The sequence below is a fragment of the Mustela nigripes genome, chromosome 1 (assembly GCF_022355385.1).
Source record: "Mustela nigripes isolate SB6536 chromosome 1, MUSNIG.SB6536, whole genome shotgun sequence".
Lineage (NCBI taxonomy): Eukaryota > Metazoa > Chordata > Mammalia > Carnivora > Mustelidae > Mustela > Mustela nigripes.
This window is the reverse complement of record NC_081557.1, coordinates 223724232-223747596: the sequence shown is the minus strand read 5'-3', so window position 1 is coordinate 223747596 and position 23365 is coordinate 223724232. Positions and strand designations below refer to the sequence as shown.

At 36.2% G+C, this 23365-nt stretch overlaps 1 protein-coding gene across 1 annotated transcript in view; it reads right to left on the bottom strand.

Moving 5' to 3' along the window:
- Window positions 1-22236, bottom strand: part of TBC1D19 (TBC1 domain family member 19) — a 178211-nt gene extending 155975 nt beyond the window's left edge. The window contains exon 1 of the mRNA XM_059382090.1: window positions 21816-22236. Coding sequence (XP_059238073.1) covers window positions 21816-21914 — 99 coding nt within the window. The 5' untranslated portion in view covers window positions 21915-22236. The remainder of the gene's footprint in view (window positions 1-21815) is intronic.
- Between the last annotated feature and the right edge of the window lie 1129 nt (window positions 22237-23365).

Sequence of the window (23365 nt, the reverse complement as noted above, 5' to 3'; positions counted from 1 at the left end):
CAAAAGCTTCTGCACAGCAAAGGAAACAGTCAAAAAAACAAAGAGGCAACCCAAGGAATGGGAGAAGATATTTGCAAATGACAGTACAGACAAAAGGTTGATATCTAGGATCTATAATGAACTCCTCAAACTCAACACACACAAAACAGACAAGCATATCAAAAAATGGGCAGAAGATATGAACAGAGACTTCTCCAATGAAGACATACAAATGGCTATCAGACACATAAATCACTAACTTCTACTCCTGAAACCAACCAAACAAGAAAGAAAAGAAAAAACACTCAACAAAACTCTACACCAGCTTTCTAGTTTAGAAACCCACTACACCCCTACCTTAGCCAGTTCCATCTTCAAATTATTACCTTAGAAAATTCTTTATTATGAGCTAAAATTGATTCCTCATACCATCTGCCACCATCACACCCCCCCACAACATACACACACAATGTCACAAAATATAAACCTAATCCCTTTTCTACAGGAGACCTTCAAATATTCAAAGAAAGCTACTGAGTCTTCTCTAAAAGCTTCTTTTCTCAAGGTCACATATATTTCCAGATTCTCCCAAGTTCTCTTCATATGACAGATTCTTCATACCACCCTTCCCATTCTTCTATAAGCAACTTATCTACTTATCTACTTATAGTAACTTCCTAACAGATCTCTCTACTTCACTCCTTTCACTAGACCACTGATTCTCAAACTTTTAACCCTCAGGATGCTCACTCTCTTAAAAATTGAGGATATAAGAGCACTTCCTTTATGTGGATTGTATCTACTGATATTTATAGCATTAGAAATTAGAACAGAAAAAAACCTATTTGTTTATTAGTATGGAAATTCCCCACCCCCAAAATTAGAAACTGAATTATCTCATGATCCAGCACTTTCAATTCTAGGTACATACTTGAACATATATTTATACACTCATGTTCACAGCAGTATTATTCACAATAAGTGCAATGTGGAAGCAACCCAAGTATCCACAAACAAATGAACAGATAAGCAAAATGTGATATGTGTACACAATGAAATACCACTCTCCCCTTAAAAAGGAAGAAAATCTTGACACATCTACAACATGGATGAACCTTGAGAACATTATGCTAAGTGAAATAAGCCTGTCACAAAAAGACAAATCCTATATGATTTCACTTATATGAGGTACATAGAACAGTCAAATTCAAATTCAAAAATTCAAATTCAAAAAGTAGAATGCTGGCTGTAAGCAGCTATGGGGAAGGTTGGAATGGATTTAGTATTTAATGGTTACACAGTTCTTACTGTGATGAAAAAGTACTGGAGATGGGTGCTTATTGATGGCTGTGCAACAATGTGAATGTACTGAATGCCACTGAACTGTACACTTAAAAATGGTAAAAAATGGTAAATATAACACTTTAGCCCATTATATATTAGCCTAAATATTATTTAAGATTTTATTTATTTATTTATTTTAGAGAGAGAGAGCACAAGCCAGGGGAGGGGCAAAGGGAGAAGCAGAAGCAAACTCCCCACTGAGCAGGGACCCCCCCCCCCCAATGCGGGGCTCAATCCCAGGACACCTGAGCCAAAGGTATACGTTTAACTGACTGAGTCCCCCAGGCACCCCTGCCCTAAATATTTTTATTTCAAAGAACTGTATTTTCAGATACAAAAATAGTGAGAAAAGAGGCACTGTTTTACATTTCTGCAAATCTCTGATGTTTGGCTTAACTGAAGACAGCCTGGAAACTTCAATCTGCTGTGATATTCCATTTGCAGCACTAGGTTATTTTGATTGATGTATATGAAAAAAATCAGTGTCACACAGATATGTAACTGGAAAAGGGAAGAGTATTTTAATATCCTTTTTAGATATTGTAGATACTCTCCTGTGATAGTATATCAAAATTTGACTAAAAGTTCCCTAAAAATTAGTTGCACAATAGTATCTGAACCTCAGTAAAGTTTTCATGCTTTATTACATAAACATGTATCACTCTACCTTGCACTCTGAATCAATCTTCTATCTGCACATGATTTCATAACATTATACACTGATCATTTTGAATATATTAAGTGATACAGTGGACACATTTCATTAAATAATATCAAAAAGTAACATTCTTTAACATCACCATAAATCTCATCAGAAAAGTCTTCAAAGGGGCACCTGGGTGGTTCAGACAGTTGAGTGGTTGCCTTCAGCTTGGGTTGTGATCCCAGGGTCCTGGGTTCAAGCCCTGTATCAGGCTCCCTGCTCAGTGGAGAGCCTGCTTCTCCCTCTCCCTCTGTCTGCTTCTCTGCCTACTTGTGCTCTCAATCTGTCAAATAAATAAATAAAATCTTTTTTTTTTTTTTTTTAAAGAAAAGTCTTGTGCTCGCTTTGGTAGCACATATACTAAAAAAAAAGAAAAGTATTTAAGTATTAAGGAACCATCAAATTCACAGTAGTGATTTCAAGTTTTCCAGAATCTAAGTGTCTTTCATCTCTGTACCCTAAGAATCAGCACAATAACTATCACATAGTAAGTACTTCATAAACATGTTCTCAATGAATCCATTTGCACTAAAGATTCCTTAGACCTACAGCTGCAAAACCCCATGGGAAACACAAGATGATTGGCCTAGTTTTCTGGCATTTTTAGTCCAGACATGAAGATGCCTAATAAAAAATAATAATAATGCTACCATAAGAAAAAAAAAATGTTATAACAGAGTTATCATCCTTAGAGACAGAAACAATTAATTCTAACAGAAGAACTGGAAAAGGGGAACAAAAGAGTATAGGCTAAGTAAAGAGACTGAGTAAAGGCCTGGGGATGTTCTTGTACACTGTCACTTTGTGGAACAGCAAAGTTCCAAGAGAATGTAGGAAAGAATAAAGTGGAAGATGAAGCTGGAACACTCTCTCCTATTCCCATCTATTGAACTCACCAGTGCTATTTTAATATTCTTTACAAAATCCTTCATATCTTCACCCTCCTCAAAATACCTCAATGACCCCTTCAATACCTACAGAATAAAAGAAAATTCATTCTGGCATTTATGATCTTCTAAACACCTAGTACTACCCAACGTACATAATCTTATCTTCTGTTGGGAAGAAAAAATCTTCCTCTAGCCTTTTTTTTTTTTTTTAAGATTTTATTTATTTGACAGAGAAAGACACAGTTAGACAGGAAACACAAGCAGGTGGAGTGGGAGAGGGAGAAGCAGGCTTCTCGCTGAGCAGGGAGCCTGATGCGGGGCTTGATCCCAGGACCCTGGGATCATGACCAAGGCCAAAGGCAGACACTTAACAACTGCACCACCCAGGCACCCCTCCAGAGATTCTTCTAGCTGGTTTTTTAAGAATTAAGCTGACAATAACAGATTAACAGGAGAAAATAAAATTTAATTTCATTCATATGGAAATCCCACATACATAAAAGGTTCAAAATAGAAAGGTAAAATGAGGTGTATGGGACTTCAAAGGGAAGGAAGGTAATTATAGACAGTAAGAAGAGCAGATGTTTCATAATTAAATGTTTGCCCTGCCATATAGATGGGCCACTCAGATAAAATTTATCTCTGGTAATAATTCTTATTCTGGGAAACACCTAATTTAGATTCTTCTAGGTAGGTAAGTGCAGAAGTTTCTTCTGAGGCAGCAGGATCTTGATTGCCTTCAGATCACTTTCGTATGTGGACTGTTCACATACGAAAGTGGCACGTTTTGGGGAGACTTGTTCTGAACTCCTTCACTCTTTAGAAGTGCCCTATAATATAACAGAAACCCTCTGCTTAACCTTCTCACTGTTCCTATATTGGGAATTCACTCCAGTCTTCCCACCTTGAGTGCTAACCAAGCTTTCTCTACCCCCATCTGTGTCCTTTCACTGTATTTATATCCTAGTACATGCTTTTGAATTTACATTCTTCTTTCAATAATTAATTGAACACTTCCTACGTGCCAGTTGCTAAATATAAAAAGAAAAATAAGACATGATTCTCCCTCACTCTTGAGGAACCTACAATGTATTGAGGGACATAAAAAGCTGGGGTACTGGCTATTTCAGTCAGTAGAGCATGTGACTCTTGATCCTGGGGTCATAAATTTGAGCCCCACATTAGGTGTAGAGATTACTTAAAAAAAAAAAAATAGCTAAGAAAAAGTGTGACAAATAACTGCTCTTTCCTGCATTAATCCACATTCTTCTCATTAACATCACTGTTTTGGACGTTGTCTAATTTTTCCCATCACCACCACGTAAGAGAGGCTCAATTAAAACATACTGAATTGGGTATCTCCATTCCTTCCTAATATTTTTGGTTCTTTATGAAATGGTAGACCAAATCTGTTTCTGTAATCCAAGTAGTCCCAGTGGATATGCACTGTAGCCAGGAATGAGTTTTAGTTACAAATTGGAAATTTTGGCTCTGTACAAGCTGACCATGCCTAATACTCAGTCTGTGTTGTATAATTCAAACCCTGCTCTGGTTTCTCTCACCTGAAGATAGATTCCTCTCTGGTTTTCTTTTGCTGACATCTCAAAGCTGACCCACTTTTCTACCAGCACTGTCTGTCTTATCCCTCTAATTCCACATCTTACTTCTTAGCCTCCTTTCATAATATACTTTATGCCTGAGCCTGTCTTCAGCTCACATTTAGTAATCAATCTTTTCTCTCTTGTTTCAGCTTGGCCTTACCTAATTCAAAAACCCTATTTGACCTTCTCTAAGCAAGTCAGTCCTGAAATAAAATGCAAAAAGATATACTTACTTATTCAAAGTAAACCCATACTTTAATAGTTATCTTGCCTACCACCCCCCGCCCCCAGTACATAAATTCTATGGAAAAAAAGGCTTCTTATTTTGAAATGCTATATACAATAATTCATTTCCACACTGTTGTTAGAAGATGGGAGAGAGACAGTAAAGTATCCCCCAAACTGAGAAGGTACTTTGATAGTACCACCGCTCTGGAAAACAGTATGGAGGTTTCTCAAAAAGTTAAAAATTGGGTTACCCTATAATCCAGCAATTACGCTACTAGGTATTTACCCAAGGATATTAACATACTGATCCAAAGGGGCACATGTATCCTGACATTTATAGCAGCATTATCAACAATAGCCAAATTATTGAAAGACCCCAAATGTCCATTGATTGATTCATGGATAAAGAAGATGTGGTACATATATTCAATGGACTATTACTCAGCCATCAAAAAGAATGAAATCTTGACATCTGCAATGATGTAGATAGAGCTAGAGCGTATCATGCTAAGCGAAATGAGTCAGTCAAAGAAAGACAAATACCATATGATTTCATTCGCATGTGGAATTTAAGAAACAAAACAGAGTAACAGAGGGGATGGAGAAAAAAAAGACAGAGGAAGGCAAACCATAAGAGACTTTTAACTTTAGAGAACAAATTGGGAGTTGCTGGAGGATGGATGGGGGATAGGCCAAATGGGTGATGGGTATAAAGGACAGCACTTACTGTGATGAGTACTGGGTGTTATAGGTAAGTGATGAGTCACTAAATTTCATTTCTGAAACCAATATTATACTATATGTTAATTAACTAAAATGTAAATAAAGAGTTGGTATCAAATCAATCAATAAAAAAGAGATACAAGGCACTTTGAGACAAGAAAATGAAACTCCATACAAGTTACATAGAGTTTTACCAGGTAGAACTTACTGAGGGGGGTGGCAGGCAGATGACAATTCAGGTACCATATAGCTATTCTCCAAAAAGTCTAGACCTTTGTCCACAGATTTTAGAGTGTGACAGAATGTGCAGAAGGGCAGAAGGGCACTATAGTGAGATCAAAGGGTCTGCATGCACTCACAGGTTTTGCATGCACCTAATTAACAGCTAACCTTGAATTGGATCTTGTGGTACCACCTTTGCATCAGAAAAGAGAAAGACTGTTATCTTTATTGGATTCATGGGAGGTCAAAGCAAGCTTCCCCCCATCTAAGGGCATTTCTAAGTTATGTATATTAATCTCCAAAGAACCAGAAACACACAGCTCCAAGAAAGATCATCCAGTGAACATGAACAAAATGAAGGAACAAAGATGGAGTCAGTATTGTGAGCATTCCTACAATTGTCTTACTTTCCAATATTGAACACAATAAAAGCCATGACAGATACAGGTAAGAAAGACACAGTCCTTGTATCACACCAAACACAGTCAGAGTCCCTGAATTATTAGTTTTATATCGACTGGAGTAGTCCAATCTAAAGCTTAATCATATACATGCCAAATCCCCCTCTCCCTTTGCCCTTGCCCCCTGCTTGTGCTCTCTTTCTCTCTCTCAAATAAATAAACCTTTAAAAATATATACATGTTCTATCTATGTCTTACAGAAAATATAGTTAATTAAAATTTATTTAAATCCATTAAATATTCATTTCTTTAAAATAAATGATAAATGAATGTTTCTTCTCTTTTTATAATCTCTAAATTCCTTACACATGTATACATTTCTAATAATGATAAATGAAAAAACAGTATTTGAAATATAATTTCTTAAGTTTTTTAGTAGGGACATTAGCATCGAGATGCTCTGGGGTTCTAGACTTATGACAGCATCCTATCGATTATATTATTCCTTCTCTCTCCAAAGCTGATCTTCTTTCAGGTTCTTCCCTTTCACAATTCTATTATTATAATAACAATCAGAGCAACAGGATTTATTAAACACTTAATGGAATGCAAATAACATTTGAGGTTTTACACAACATCCATTTTTTTAAAAATTTTTTTGATAGTTTACAATTATTTATTTTAATACATTTTAGAGAATCACTTTGGCTGAACAATTATTTATTTTAATACACTTTAGAGAATCACTTTGACTGAATAGGTCCAATATTATGTAAGTAATATATTTTTTTAAATATATAAATAGTATGATTTAATAAAGTACCAAGTAAGGCACAAATGAGACATATTTTTGCTGTAGGGGAATTTTTTTTTCCTGGACATAATGTCATGGGCATTGAAGCAACTTGCCCTTTAGTAGAGAGTAGTAGTTTCTTTAGTAGAGACTAAATTTATAGATTTATTTTTCTCTCTCTTTCTTTTCTTTTCTTTTTTTTTTTTAATTTTTTATTTTTTATAAACATGTATTTTTATCCCCAGGGTTACAGGTCTGTGAATCACCAGGTATACAAACTTCACGGCTCTCACCAAAGCACATACCCTCCCCAATGTCCATAATCCCACCCCCTTCTCCCAAACCCCCTCCCCCCAGCAACCCTCAGTTTCTTTTGTGAGATTAAGAGTCACTTATGGTTTGTCTCCCTCCCAATCCCATCTTGTTTCATTGATTCTTCTCCTACCCACTTAAGCCCCCATGTTGCATCACCACTTCCTCATATCAGGGAGATCATATGATAGTTGTCTTTCTCTGCTTGACTTATTTCGCTAAGCATGATACGCTCTAGTTCCATCCATGTTGTTGCAAATGGCAAGATTTCATTTCTTTTGATGGCTGCATAGTATTCCATTGTGTATATATACCACATCTTCTTGATCCATTCATCTGTTGATGGTCATCTAGGTTCTTTCCATAGTTTGGCTATTGTGGACATTGCTGCTATAAACATTCGGGTGCACGTGCCCCTTTGGATCACTACATTTGTATCTTTAGGGTAAATACCCAGTAGTGCAATTGCTGGGTCATAGGGCAGTTCTATTTTCAACATTTTGAGGAACCTCCATGCTGTTTTCCAGAGTGGCTGCACCAGCTTGCATTCCCACCAACAGTGTAGGAGGGTTCCCCTTTCTCCACATCCTCGCCAGCATCTGTCATTTCCTGACTTGTTGATTTTAGCCATTCTGACTGGTGTGAGGTGATATCTCATTGTGGTTTTGATTTGTATTTCCCTGATGCCGAGTGATATGGAGCACTTTTTCATGTGTCTCCTGGCCATCTGGATGTCTTCTTTGCAGAAATGTCTGTTCATGTCCTCTGCCCATTTCTTGATTGGATTGTTTGTTCTTTGGGTTTTGAGTTTGCTAAGTTCTTTATAGACACAACATCCATTTTAAATACAATAATGAATGATACAAAATAACAATGCTGATCTTTGTGCTAAACATCAAATTTAGATTAGGTTATCAAGCTATTGTCTAGAGGATGAATGAGCAAATTCGATTTTAAGAGTAAGTTGACTTCATAACAAAGTATCTCAAGAAAACTCAGAAATCAAAAAAATCACCCCTTTACAGAAACACAAAATTCCATGTTATCCACTAAAATCTTGATAATTAAACTTTAATCTACAAAAGTATATATTAAAATACAGTTTAATTATACTATTAAACTGGGGCACCTGGGTGGCTCAGTGGTTTAAGTGCCTGCCTTTGGCTCAGGTCATGATCCCAGGGTCCTGGGATTAAGCCTCACATTGGGCTCCTTGCTCAGCAGGGAGCCTCCTTCTCCCTCTGCCTGCTGCTCCCCTCCTGCTTGTTCTCTCTCTCTGTCTCTCTGAAAAATAAATAAATAAAATCTTTTTAAAAAATTGCTAATAGTGGGGGAAAATTCTAGGTATCATTTATATTTCTCTTTGAAATATTCTGTGTGATTTTATTTTTCTAATTAAGTTGAACCAATACTGCTCTAGCATTTTGACAGTATACCAAAACAGACAAAATGAAGATAGTACAGAAAAATGCTGGTGGCAGGAAACAGCCCTCACGATTAAAACTGTAAAGGCATGTAACAAATAACCAGTTGTTTAAAATTATGTTACTAAAACTGACTATAGAGTTACCTTTTAAGAGTTAGCTTATTTCTATTAAATGTCTTCATTAGTGGATATGAGCTAAGGCAAAGTTGTCAACACATTTTTTCAGGTTCAAGTTTGTATTAATATTAAAAGATCTGTGATTATATACTTTTAAAGTATCAATCTGTAATACTATGGGTCTTTTACTTTAGGTATCTTAAGAACCATCCAAATATTAGTTGAGTTCCCATGTAATCATCTCCTTACCCTGCTGTATCTTTCTTTCTCTTTTCTTGCCCTAATTTTTATTATATCAAAGCAATTAGCTGATGTTATATTGCAGACACATTATCCCTAACTTGAAATTCTCTAAAGGCCAACGTTTTTCCATAACTGAATAGGTGGCATAATCGGTCCTGACTTGACTCATTCAGCAGCAAAATCTGATCTGACCTGAATTGACATGAGACTATTTATAGTCCTTATTTATCACAATTAATGTGAAAATTCATACATTTTGTTACAGAAATATTAATCTGTATAATTACAAGGTACTATAAGACCATGGGATAGGGATATTAAGTAACACAGAATATGCCTAAATTAACCTATTAAAATTTGAAAAAAATCTGAATTCCAAAAGCATACCTGGCCCCCAGATTTTAGATAAGGGATTACGGGCCTGCATTTACCTGTAATACTATCATCTCTCCATGATAGCAGAACTTTATTTTATTTGCTATTGTATCCCCTGACAGTAGAACTGCGCCTGACATATACTAAATGTTCAATAAATACTTGCTGAATAATCAAATAAATAATAATATTTAATTAATGTAAGTGGAGTTCAAAATAGAAAGCAACAAAAATACTTCCTCAGGGCAGTAATCTCCAAATAAGGTTATATTATACACGTCTTTAATCTCTTACTTGCAATTCTGAAATACAAAAAGCTTTAAAAATAAAAAGTTTTGTCATTGTTGCTTACTATTTGGAACTTAAAAAAATTTTTATAAATTGAGAAATAGCTATTAAGTTATTAGATCTCAAGTTTGGAAAAAAAAGAAATATTTAAAGGAAAAAACCTTTTCAAAGAAAAGCAGAGTCCCACATAAGACTTTGAATGGTTAGGATGCTTTCCGTAATCTTTTATCACCTAGTATAGTATCTGGCACATAGCAGATATACCACATATGTCATTACAATCAACATTAAAGAAGAATATGGACTTATTCCACTTAATAAATACATGTTGAGCACCTGGCTCACGCCAGTCATTTTGGTAGGTGTAAAATACAGCAGCTCAGTGAAGACATACATTTGTCCTGCTTTCATGAAACATATACTTTAATGGGAAAAGCAGACATTTAAAAAATAAATACAAGCATGATAAATATTACAAAAAAGAAAGTTCCAGGTACTATAGGCCACTAAACTGGGAGATTATAGAAGACCTACGAAGCTTAAATGGTTTTGGCTGAAATAGTAGAGTAGGTATGATCAAGGATTTTGACCATTTTTCTAAGGGTCATTAGAAGCCTGAGGGTTTTAAGTAATCTTGTTTGGACTTTGAAGGACACCCAAGCTCCCATTCACTAAGCACTTACAACGTACCAGGCATATTATCTTCTTCAGTCCTCACAAAATGCGACTTACATTCCCAAGCTGATAAAAGAACTGGTGGCTGATCAGGACCCCTAAATAGAACTAGCAAAGCCAAGGGGGGGAGGGGTGGGGAATCAACTATCTGAAGGTAGAAGAGAATTGCTGAGAGAACAAGAACTACAGTAACAGAAATGGAAAAATATTGATAGATGGGCAAGAGGCTGAGAATCAATACAAACCCAACATAAAGCAGGGCTACCAACAATGGACAGAGAAATAAGGACAGCTTTGGCAAACAGTTGGAGGTCTTAAGCACATGGCTGGTTTTGTCCCCAAGAATTTTTTTGAATATTAGAATTCTTTGAAGTAGAAAGTTAAAAATCTAAGGAGGAAACCTGTGAAAAAGTTTTTTTAACAGTCTGACAAGAGAAAAATTAGCGTTTGGGACCCACAGAGGAAAGGACCTCTAGAATACATCAAATTCTTATTTGAAAATTTTGGAGAGCCAGGAAAGAACTAGAGGAAGACTGGCCTAAGAGGCTAAAACTCAGCCTCAACCCAGAGCATTCCCTAACTGGATTACAGTAACCAGTGACAAGAGTATCTTCCCAGTGGAGAGGGAACCCTTAATAAAGTAAGATATCATTTACAAGCTACACAGTTTTTCACACACAATTTCTAGCATCACTAAAAATTTACTAGTCATGCTGACTGTAAAAATCAGATAGACAAAAGCTAAGAGAAAATAACACCACAGAAACAGACCTACATGTGATCCAGATATTGGTGTTAACTAACAAGGACTTTAAAATAATTATGAGCTATATGTTTTTTCAAAAAAGAGGAAAAAATTATCTGTTCTACTGTTCTTTTGGTTTCTATTTCATTGATTTCTGCTCTGATCTTTATTCTTTTCTCCTGCTGGGTTTAGGCTTTATTTGCTATTCTTTCTCCGGCTCCTTTAGGTGTAAGGTTAGGTTGTATATTTGAGACCTTTCTTGTTTCTTGAGAAAGGCTTGTATTGCTATATACTTTCCTCTTAGGACTGCATTTATGCATCCCAGAGGTTTTGAACAGTTGTGTTTTCATTTTCGTTTGTTTCCATGAGTTTTAAAAATTCTCCTTTAATTTCCTGGTTGAACCATTCATTCTTCAGTAAGATGCTCTTTAGCCTCCATGTATTTGAGCTCTTTCCAACTTTCCTCTTGTGATTGAGTTACAGTTTCAAAGCATTATAGTCTGAAAATATATAGGGAATAATCCCAATCTTTGGTACCAGTTGAGACCTGATTTGTAACCTAATGTGTGTTCTCTTCTGGAGAACACATGTGCACTCAAAGAATGTATATTCTATTGCTTTAGGATGGAACACTCTGAATATATCTGTGAGGTCCATCTGGTCCAGTGTCATTCAAAGCCCTTGTTACCTTGTTGGTCTTCTGTTTAAATGATCTGTCCATTGCAGTGAGTGGGGAGTTAAAGTTCCCTACTCCTATTTTATTAATATCAATGTGCTTATTTAATTTTGTTATTAATTGGTTTATATAACTGGCTGCTCCCATGTTAGGGGCATAAATATTTACATTTGTTAGATCTTCTTGTTGGATAAACCTTTTAATTATGACATAGTATCCTTCCTCATATTTAAGTACAGTCTTTGATTTAAAGTCTGATTTGTCTGAAATAAGGATTGCTGCCCCAGCTTTCTTTTGATGTCCATTAGCATGATAAATGGTTTTCAAACACCCCACCCCATTTTCCATCTGGGGGTGTCTCTGGGTCTAAACTGTGACCCTTGCAGACAGCACATCAATGGGTTTTAACTTTTTATCCAATCTGATACCCTGTGTCTTGATTGAGGCATTAGTTCATTTTCATTGAGTAAATATTCAAAGATACGAATTTAGTGCCATTGTATTACCTGTAAAGTCATTATTGTTTTTGCGTGTTGTCTCTGTTCCTTTCTAATCTATGTTACTTTTGGGCTCTCCACTTAAAAGATCCCCTTTAATATTTCTTACAGGACTGGTTTGGTGATCACAAATTTGTTTAGTTCCTGTTTGTCCTGGAAACATTTTATCTCTCTTTCTATTTTGAATGACAGCTCTGCTGGATAAAGTATTCTCAACTGCATGTTTTTTTCATTTAGTTCCCTGAATATACGATGCCAGTCCTTTCTGGCCTGCCAGGTCTCTGTGGCTAGGTCTGCTGCCAGTCTAATGTTTCTAGCCTTGTAGGTTACAGACCTCTTGTCCTGAGCCACTTTCAGGATTTTCTCTTTATCTCTAAAATTTGCAAGTTTCACTACTATATGTCAAGGTGTTGACCTATATTTATTGATTTTGAGGGGGAATTCTCTGTGGCTCCTTGTGACTTGAACTCCTGTTTCCCCCTTCCCCTAGGGAAGCTCTCTGCTATAATTTGTTTTAATTTACCTTCTCCCCTCCTTCTCCTTCTTTCCTCCCTCTCTGGAATCCGAATTAATTCTAATTCTAATATTGTTTTGCTTTATGGTATCACTTATCTCTCAAATTCTCCCCTCAGGATACTGTAATTGTTTATCTCTTTTTTTTCCCCTCAGCTTCTTTGTTCTCTATCACTTTGTCTTCTACATCACTAATTCTCTCTTCTGCCTCATTTATCCTAGCAGTTACAGCCTCCATTTTTTATTGCATCTCCTTAATAGCCTTTTTAAAATTTTGACTTGATTAGATTTTAGTTCTTTTATTTCTCCAGAAAGGGTTTCTCTAGTGTCATCTATGCTTTTTTCAAGCCCAGTTGTATCTTTATAATCAGTATTCTGAACTCTAGTTCTGACATCTTACTTATATCCATAGTGATTAGATTCCTGGCAATCAGTACTGCCTCTTGTTCTCTTTTTTGAGGTGAGTTTTTCCATCTTATCATTCTTTCATAAAGTGGTTGCTTTTCTATTTGTAGAGTTGCAGCTATCCTTTTCTTAGATCTCCAGTTGAGTTCATAAGTATTCAGAATGATCTGATAAGTATCTAGCTGAATTCCTGGGATCAAATGAAACTAAGATTTCCTACTCATCCACCATCATAGACAATTTCTCTCTTGAGGGATTTAAATTACACATAAAAGGCATGGCAAAAATAATGAAGGGAAAAAGTCATAAATGAGTAAAATGTTCTAAGTTCTAGCATTAGCTAACAGGGAAATAGTAAAGTGATCATTTATATGAGACTATAACTAATCAAGAATAAATTCTGTGACCTCTAGGGTAGCTATTTAAAGAATAGTAAAACACTGTGTAACTATCACATTAATAGAGAGAAAAATAAATAATAAAATATTTGAATAATATCTGAATAATCAAAACAAAAGAGGGAAAACAGAATATGAAGCAAATGGATCAAATAAAAAAAAACAAATATTAAGACCAATAATACAAACTAAATCAGTAACATATAAATACAAAACTAATGTCAGCAAACTCATTAAATACAAATAGACTAAATAATACAATTATAAGACTGGCTATTAGACTGGATTTTAAAAACAGCTATAAGATGCTAAAGTTTTCAAGAGACACACTTTACATGCAGTAACAGTAGAGTGAAGATAAAAATATAGGAAAAGTCATACCATGCAATCACTAACTTAAAAAAGCTTGTGTAATTATACTAATATCAGACAAAACAGACTCTATGGCAAGAAACTCACTAGAAATAAAGAAGGACATTTCATAATGATTAAGGGTTTAAGGTATCAGGAAGATAACACAATGTAAATCTTACACAACCAATAAAACAGTCTTACAATATAGAAAACAAAAAAATTGAGAGTATTAAAGAAATAGACAAATATATAATCATGGTGGGAGATTTTAACATATTTCTTAAAATTGCTAATAAAACAAGCAAAAAAAAAAAACTCAATAAGATTATAAGAAAGTTAAACAGCATAACTAACAAGTGGACCTAAGAGGCATATGGAGATAAACCTAACCCAACAGTGACAGTACAAACATTCTTTACAAGTGCACATGAAACATTCAGCAAAACTGATTATATACTGGGTTATAAAGCAAGTCCCTAAAATTTCTAAAATATTTAACCAATCAGAGGATGGACATTATCTGACAACACTAAAATTAAGCTGTATATTGGTAACAAAAATAGAATATCTGAATTGCATAGGAATTAAGCAATATACTTCAGAATAACCCTTGCATCAAATTAAAAATCACATAAAATTAGGAAATATTTTGAATGAAAATATGACTCATTAAAACTATGGGGATACCATTAAAATAGTGCTTAGTAGGGAAAGTATAACCTTAAATGCATATTTTAGAAATGAAGAAAGGTTTCAAATCTTTGATGTAAACTTCCATTCGAAGAAACTAAAAACAAAACAAAACAAAAAACAGTTACTCAATCCTAAGGAATGTAGGAAGCAATTAATAAAGATATGATCCAAAATTAAGGCAAAATCATCAAAGCCTAAACTACTTTTTTAATGAGATTAATAAAATTGAGAGACCCTTAGCAAAACTGTTCAAACCAACACACCACAGGCAACATATGAATTACCATTACCAGAAACTGTAATCAAATTTTCAGACATTAAAAAAAAATGTTTATTATAAACAACTTTAGGCTACTGATTTATATCATTTAAATGGAATAAACAAGTTCCTTGAAAAACACAACTTATTAAAAGTCACAATAAAAGAAACAGAAAATCTTAATATTCCTCTATCTATTAAATTTAATATTATTAAGAATCTTGCCAACACAATATTAAAGAATAAGAACAAAGTTGGAGGATTGATACCACCCAACTTCAACCTATTATAAAGCTACTGAAATCACAGTGTGGTAATGGTTATGGACAAACAGATCAATGGAATAGAATAGAGACCCAGAAATACCAACACAAATAGAGTCAACTGATCTTTTGACAAAGGAGCAAAGACAACGCCATGGAGCAAAGATAGCCTATTCAACAAGTCAACAAATCATATTCAAACAACTTGACATTCACACGCAAAAAAAAAAAAAAAAAAAAAAAAAATCTAGATACACACCTCATACCCTTCACAAAAATTAACACAAAATGGATCAAGGATCTAAATTTAAAGCCCAGAACTACAAGACTTCTACAAAAAGATAACGTAAGAGAAAACCTAAGTGACTTTGGGATTAGCAATTAATGTTTAGACACAACACCAGAAGCACAATCCATAAAAGAAAAACAATGATAAGATGGACTCCACTAAACTTTAAAAACTTCTTTGCAAAAGATATTGTAAGAGAATGAAAAGACTAGACAGATTGGGATAAAATATTTGTACAAGACACAGCTGATTGAAAAACAAAACAAAACAAAATAAAAATCAAAAACGTGTACCCAAATTTTACGACAAACTCTTAAAACAATAAGAACATACAATCTAAAAATGGGCAAAAGATCCAAATGGACACCCACCAAAGAAGATATATAGGTGGCGAATAAACATCTGAAATGATGCTCAGTATCATATGTCATTAAAGAATTGTAAATTAGGGACGCCTGTGTGGCTCAGTTGATTTAAGCACCTGCCTTCAGCTCAGGTCATGATTCTAAGGTCCTGGGATCGAGTCCCACATCTGGCTTCCTGCTCAGCAGGGAGTCTGCTTCTCCCTCTGCCTGTGCTCCACCTGCTTGTGTATGCTCTCTCCTGACAAATAAATAAATAAAATCTTAAAAAAAAAAAGAATTGCAAATTAAAACAACAGTGAGAATATCACAAAACATCTGTTAAAATGGCTAAAATCTAATGCACTGATAACACCAACTGCTGACAAGGATGTGGAGCAATAGAAACTCATTCACTGGTAAAGGAAATGGAATATAGTATAGCCACATTGGAAGATAAGTCGTCAGCTTCTAACAAAGTTAATCAGTCTTACCATAAAAGCAGTCATGCTCCATGGTATTTTATTTTAACACAAAAATTTACACAGGAATGTTTTAGCCGTTTTATTCGTAACTGCCAAAACTTGAAAGCAACCAAGATGTCCTTCAATAGGTGAATGTATAAATGACCTGTGATACATCCACACAATAGAATATTATTCCCCAAAAAAAGCTATCAAGTCACAAAGAGACATTGAGGAACACAATGCATATTACTAAGTGAAAGAAGCCAGTTTTAAAATGCCACATACTGCATGAGCCCAACTATATGACATTCTTCAAGGTGAAACTATCGAGACAGAAAAGTCAGTGGTTGCCAGAGGCTTGGGAGGAATAGAGGGAGGGATGAGTAGGTGGGGCACAGAGGATTTTTAGGGCAGTAAAACTATTCTGTAAGATACTGAAATAGCAAATATATGACATTACAAGTTTGTAAAATCCACTAGAACTGTACAACACAAAAAGTGAATCCTGATGTAAACTATGGATTTTACTTAATAATTATGTATCGACTGGTTCACCAATTATTAGAAAGTACCATATTAATGCAAGATGTTAATAATAGAAAAATTGTGTACAAGAGAAAAGGTAATATATTGGAAATCTGTGCCTTTTGCTCAATTTTGCTGTAAACCTAAAACCATTCTTAAAAAATGAAGTCTGCTAATAAAAGAGAAAAAAAAAAAACTTCCAAAAAGAAAATCTAAGACACACAGTTTATTGGTTTATTGGAGAATTCTTCCAAAAATCTAAGAAATAAATAACACAATCTCATAACACTCTTTCAGCAAACAGAAAATAAAAAAGGAGGGACCATTTCTCTACTCATTTTATCAGGCCAGCATAACCTTGATATAAAGCTTTTCAAAGACATTATAAGAAAGGAAAATTACAGACCAATTTTTCTCATGGACATAGATGCAATCCTTTAACACTTGTTATTGGAGTTCTACTAATACATAGGATGTAGAAAGCCAGTATAAGAATGTCTCTCCCACCCTAACAATGAGGGGGGAAAAAGGTATAATCTACCAAATCTTATTTTGTTCTTGAACCCATCAGAAAATTGAAATTGTAGACAATCAAGTGAATTAAATTTCAAAAAAATAACAAGCCTCTCCAAGGAAGAAGGGACTCCAAACCATCTCACCTTTGGCAAAGCAGAGGAGGAAAAAAGCAAAAAAGAAGAAATCAGTTAAAATTTTAACTGTAGAATGTATGTGGGCTAACATTTCAACTTAAAATAACTAAAAAGCTCAAAACACATGGGGGTGGTGGGCACCTTCGGCTTGGTCATGATCTCAGGGTCCTGGGAAAGGTCATGATCTCAGGGTCCTGGGATCAAGCCCCGAATCAGGCTCTCTGCTCAGCAGGGAGCCTGTTTCTCTCTCCCTCTCTATCTGCCTCTATGCCTACTTGTGCACTCGCTCTCTCTCCCTCTCTCTCTCGTCAAATAAATAAAATAAATCTTAAAAAAAAAAACAAAACAAAACCAAACACATGGGGAATTATACTCACATTCATTCTCTTTTCCATGGGTCTCTAGCTGGTGCTCATCCAAAAGAATGGGGGCAAAGCCAGGAACTGCAGAGAGCCCTCTTTTGTGGCACAGGTGCACAAGAAGGGATAAACTGCCACTCTAGGACAGGCATAAAACCGTGCTACCTTTCCTAACTTTCCACTGATTTAAGGAAAAGGCCTTAAACTTCTGAGAGGGCTCAGAAAACTTCCCACTCTGAAGACAAGGCAATAATTAATTGTTTCTGGGGGTGAGATGGATTATAAAATGATCTTCCTCATGGGAATTTAAGAAAAACTCTCCTAGGCCCAGGATCCTACACCAGTAGGATCTACACTAGATCCTACAAAGCCAAGGTAAGCCAGCACTACTGAGGATCAGGAATCTCTCTTTTACCCAACATCAGCAACAAATACAAGGCGAAGTTTGGTTGCGAAGGGGAGAAGAGAAAGGAACGCTGAGAAAGACCCACTCCCAAGGCACACGGACTAAGACAGGACCAGTAGAATAGAGAATGCCTGTACCTACCATGAGCTTAGGACCGATAAAACAAACAGCATTCTACTGCTGAGGAAAAGATTAAGAGCAGGAAGAGAGACTTCTCTCTGTGGCAGAGGCAAACAGAGGCAGAAGAAAGCACAGGATGTAGAAAAAATACTGTGAAAAACCTTCCAGTCCCCCACGGTCCTTTCTAAAGCACAAAGTTATAGCAGCCCACCAACTTTGAAGCCTACGGTACACTGAAGCTACTGACAGTAATAACAAAACTCAAGCCTAGCTTGATCCCCAACTATACTGCCTGAAGCTTCCATACTCAGTCAGCCTCCACACTCACTTAAACAAAATTGCCCCTCTACTTGACTACTCTAACTGACATTTGTAGAATACCAAGAGCGGAATGTTCATTCTTTTCTTTTCTTTTTAAAGATTTTTTATTTATTTATTTGACAGATTTTCTTTTCAAACGCATGCAGAACATTCAACAAGATAAACAAACTGAATAGCCCTGCATATATTTTTTTACTTAAACTTTTTATAAAAAAGTTTCCCACCAAGAAAACTCCAGGCCCCAGTGACCTTACTAGGAAGTCTACCAAGTATTTAAGAAGGAAATAATATTAATTCTATACAAATTCTTCCACAAAATAGAAAGGAGGGAACACTTCCCAACTCAACTTATGAAATCAGCATTACCTGATAACAAAATTAGATGAAGATGTTAAAGCTACAAACTAATATTTTTCATGAAAATATTCACATAATCTTCAACAAAATACTAGCAGATCAAATCAAGAAATATATATATATAAAGGATGATGCATCAAAACCAGTGGGATTTATCACAGGAATGCAAAATTGGTTTAACATTCAAAACCAATCAATATTATTTTCCATATCAACATATTAAAAAAGAAAAATCACATGAGCATCTCTACAGATACAAGAAAGTATCTAACAAAATCCAACATCCATTCATAATAAAACTCTCAAAAAACAAGGAATAAAAGGGAGCTTCTCAACCTAATAGAACACATCTAAACACCACTGCAGTAGAGACACTAGGCAGTGTGACAAGGCAAAAAAAGGAAAAAAGAAAAGAAAGAAAAAAAAGAAGGGAAGGAAGGAAGGAAGAAAGGAAGGAGATGAGAGAAAGGGAAAGGAAAGAAAGAAAAGGCATACAGATTGGAAGGAAGAAATAAAACTATCTTTATTCACATATGACATATGTTCTTAGAAAATCCTATGCAATCTACAAAAACTGGTACTATAACTAATAAGTAAGTTTAGTGAGGCACAGGATACAAGGTAAATATACAAATATCAATCATATTTCTGCGTACTAACAATAAACAACTGGAAAGTGAAACGAGAAAAAATCAGCATTTATAATAGCATCAAAAAATATTTAGAGGAAAATCTAAACAAAATATTTGCAAGATTTGTATACTGAACTATAAAACACTGACAAAAAAACAAAATAGAAATAAAGAGATAAAATATGTTTATAGGCAGAAAATTCAACACTGTTTACATGTCAATTTTCCCAAAATTGATCCACATATTCAACATAATCCCAATCTAAATCCCAGCAATTTTTTTGTAGTAATTTACAAGATGACTCTAAACTTTAATATGGAAAAGCAAAGGATGTAGAATAGTCCAAACAATTTTGAAAAAGAGAAACAAAGTTGGAAAACTAATTATCTGATTTCAAGACTTTCTATAAAGTTACAAAAGTCAAAACAAATAGATGAATGGAGCAGAGCAAAGAGCCAGAAATAGGGGTGTGTGTGTGAGTGTGTGTGTGTGTGTGTTCTAAATCAATTTTCAACAAAGGTACCAACGAAATTAGTGGAGAAAGGATAGGTGTCTCAACATAGAGGTACTGGAAATAAGTGTGGTACTGCACATCAATCTATCTATATCAAAAAATTAACTTAAAATGGATCACAAACCGAAATGTAAAATCTGAAACTATAAAAATTCTAGAATGAAACATAGAATGAAACAAACATTTGAGACTGTGGGTCAGGCAAAGATGTGTAGGTAGGGCACAAAAAAACACAAATCATAAATGAAGAAACAGATTAAAAAGTGGTCATCGAAATAAAAAAATTTTGCTCTTTGAAAGATCTAGTTAAGGAAAGGGAAAGATATGCCACAGATTGGCAGAAAATATCTGCAAGATGCATGTCTGATAAAAGACTTGTGTCATATATAAAGTATCCTTACAATCAAACAATAAGAGAACACCATTTTTTTAATGGGCAAAAGATTTGCACAAACTACTTAACCAAAGAAGATATTAACGTATGGTAAGATGCTCAGTATCATTACTCATACAGGAAATGTAATCAAAGCCACGATGGGCTATCATAGTCCTACCAGAGGAATGTAATTAATAAAAAATTAATTTAAAAAAAAAAGCTGATACCAAGCACTAATTAGGATGCAGAGCAACTGAAACTCTCATAATTGCTGGGAGAAAGGCAAAATAATACAGCCACTTTGGAAAAGTTTGGCAGATTCTCATACAAGTAAACATACACTTACCATACAACTCAGCAATTCCCACCTAGATATTTATCCAAAAGAAAACAAATATTCAAGCAAAAAAAAAAAAAAAAACCTGTATCAGAATGTATACGTCAGTTTTATTCATAATAAACTAACTAAGACACTGTCCCAGTCCAAAGGATGTACCACCTAGATGCCTCTTCTTCTATGTATTTATCCATTCAATCATTATTCAAAATTCATTCAGCTTTCAACGTACTGAGCATTTCCATACAAGAAACAACCCATAGCTGTACCGGAAAATACCCAGCAACCGATGAATGGATAAACAAATCCTAGTACACCCAAACCTGAAATATTACTCAGCAGTAAAAAGGAACAGAACTAGCGAAATGCCAACAATATGACTCAATCTCAAACACATGATGCTAAGTACCAGAAACACGGAAATTCACAAACGGTACGATCCCGTGGACAGGACATTCGCACAAAAAGGCAAAGACCAACCTCTGCATCCCAAGAAACCTAGCACCTTGGGAAAATACTCCGTGAACCCTGGATAGGGGAGAAAGAGGAAGAAATCACTGCAGGGAGGACAGAGGGCAAGAAGGCGACGGACTAACGGTAAGCCAAAAAAAAAAAAAAAAAAAAAAAAAATCACCTGGGGGCCAAACGCCCTCCAGGACGAAAACTGTGCGGGAAGGCGTGGCCTCATCCGTCTCTACGGATTCCAGAAGCTTAAAAAAACGAGACCCTGGAAAGGACTATGGTCTCAATGAACAGCCTCAGCGTGCTCTGGCCTACGGAAAGGCGGGGTGCGCCCCACCCTTCTTTCCAAATCGGCTACCCCACGCGCGAGGCCGGGCAAGTGGAGCTTGCGCCCGCGAGGGAAGCGTTTCCGTGCCGAGGCGCGGAGCCCGAGGACCAGCCGCCGGCTCCCGCCCAGGCCAGCGGGCGGCAGGCGGAGCGCAGGCTTCCCCGCGGCCCCGCCCGTCTCCGTCCCTTCCCGCCCGGCCTCACTCACCCAGGCCTGCCGTTCCAACTGAGCGTATAAATTGGAGCCCTTGAGCTTCTGGACTATCTGGGCAATAACGAGAGACAGATCCGACTCCTCCTGCAACATTTCCGCGGCCCCAGCCCGCCCAGCCGCGGGGACAGCTGGCGCGGGGAGAACGGGTCTCTCACACGGGGCCGGTGACACTTCTCCGGGACCTTCCTACGCCGGGACTCCTCCAGCGGGCGTTACCAGGCAACTGCCGGGCCGTGAGTCCGTTCCTCTCTGGTCCCCCCGGCGGCTGAAGGGCCCAGCGCCTCAGTTCCGCTGGCGGGAAAGAAAGACCTCGTGGGGGTAGCTTTTCAAAAATGCCATTGTTCCTGCTTGGTTTACATCGATAACGCACAAGAAGAGCTCTTTTCTCCAGGACTGCAGTGCGTCTAATGGGCAAGGCGAACTCAGAGTCGCGTATTTTTGTGTTTTATTATAATGGAGCATGCCTTCCCCACCTTTGAATCTCGGCAGAAACAGGACTGTGCACACAGTTACACGGGAAATTATTGCCAAGAATTATCCGGCTCTGGCACTAGCTGTGTATACACGGGTGGGGTGCTTACATCTCAGAACTCAGTTTCTATCTCTGTAAAATAACAGCAGTTCACAATGTTGTGATGATTAGCTGACGTAACAATTGTGAGGCGGCTAGCTCTGTATGTAACAATTCATTTTTTATTTCCACGTCTCCTATTTCTATTCTTTGGGGTCTTATGCCAGGAATAAATAGACATCTTCTCCTCAAACAGCTTCAACTTAACCAAGAGGGATTTATTTATTAATAGGCTTTCTGTGACGCGTTAGCAATTCAAGGATGACTAAGACACTGTCCCAGTCCAAAGGATGTACCACCTAGATGCCTCTTCTTCTATGTATTTATCCATTCAATCATTATTCAAAATTCACTCAGCTTTCAACTTACTGAGCATTTCCATACAAGAGACTATGTGGGCACAAAGGTAAATAAAACATGGTTCTTGCCTTCAAATAAACATATCAAAGGTTTTTAATAGAACTAGAAGAAACAGATTTAGCTAATTGAATGGCATTCCCAAAGGCAACTAGAAAAATCTCTGTGGAATAATATAAACATTAGAATAATTTCACCAATATAATCAAGAATTAATTTCAAGTGTGAGTATGCATATATTTTAAGCAAAGCAAAGGTAAAATTCCAAGAAAACAAACCAAGATTACTGCAAAAATTACTCTAGCTTAACTACATTAAACTTTAATTTAATATTGAATCAGATCCTCTGATCTGATTCTTGTAAGACCTGTTAATCTGTTTTCTGGCAAGTTCCAAGGAGATTGTGATGCTGGTAGTTCAGGAACTACACTCTGAACACCAAAGGAATAAAGCTGGTACATGATAGAAATTCTAAAGAACTGGACCTTTGGCACCCATGCACAAGACCTTGGCACTCAAACACCACTGTTCAGAATAGTCCAATGGTAAATACAGATTCCAAATAACCTATTTGGTCATGTTTGTTTGTTAAAAACAAATTTGGAAAGAGGCAGGC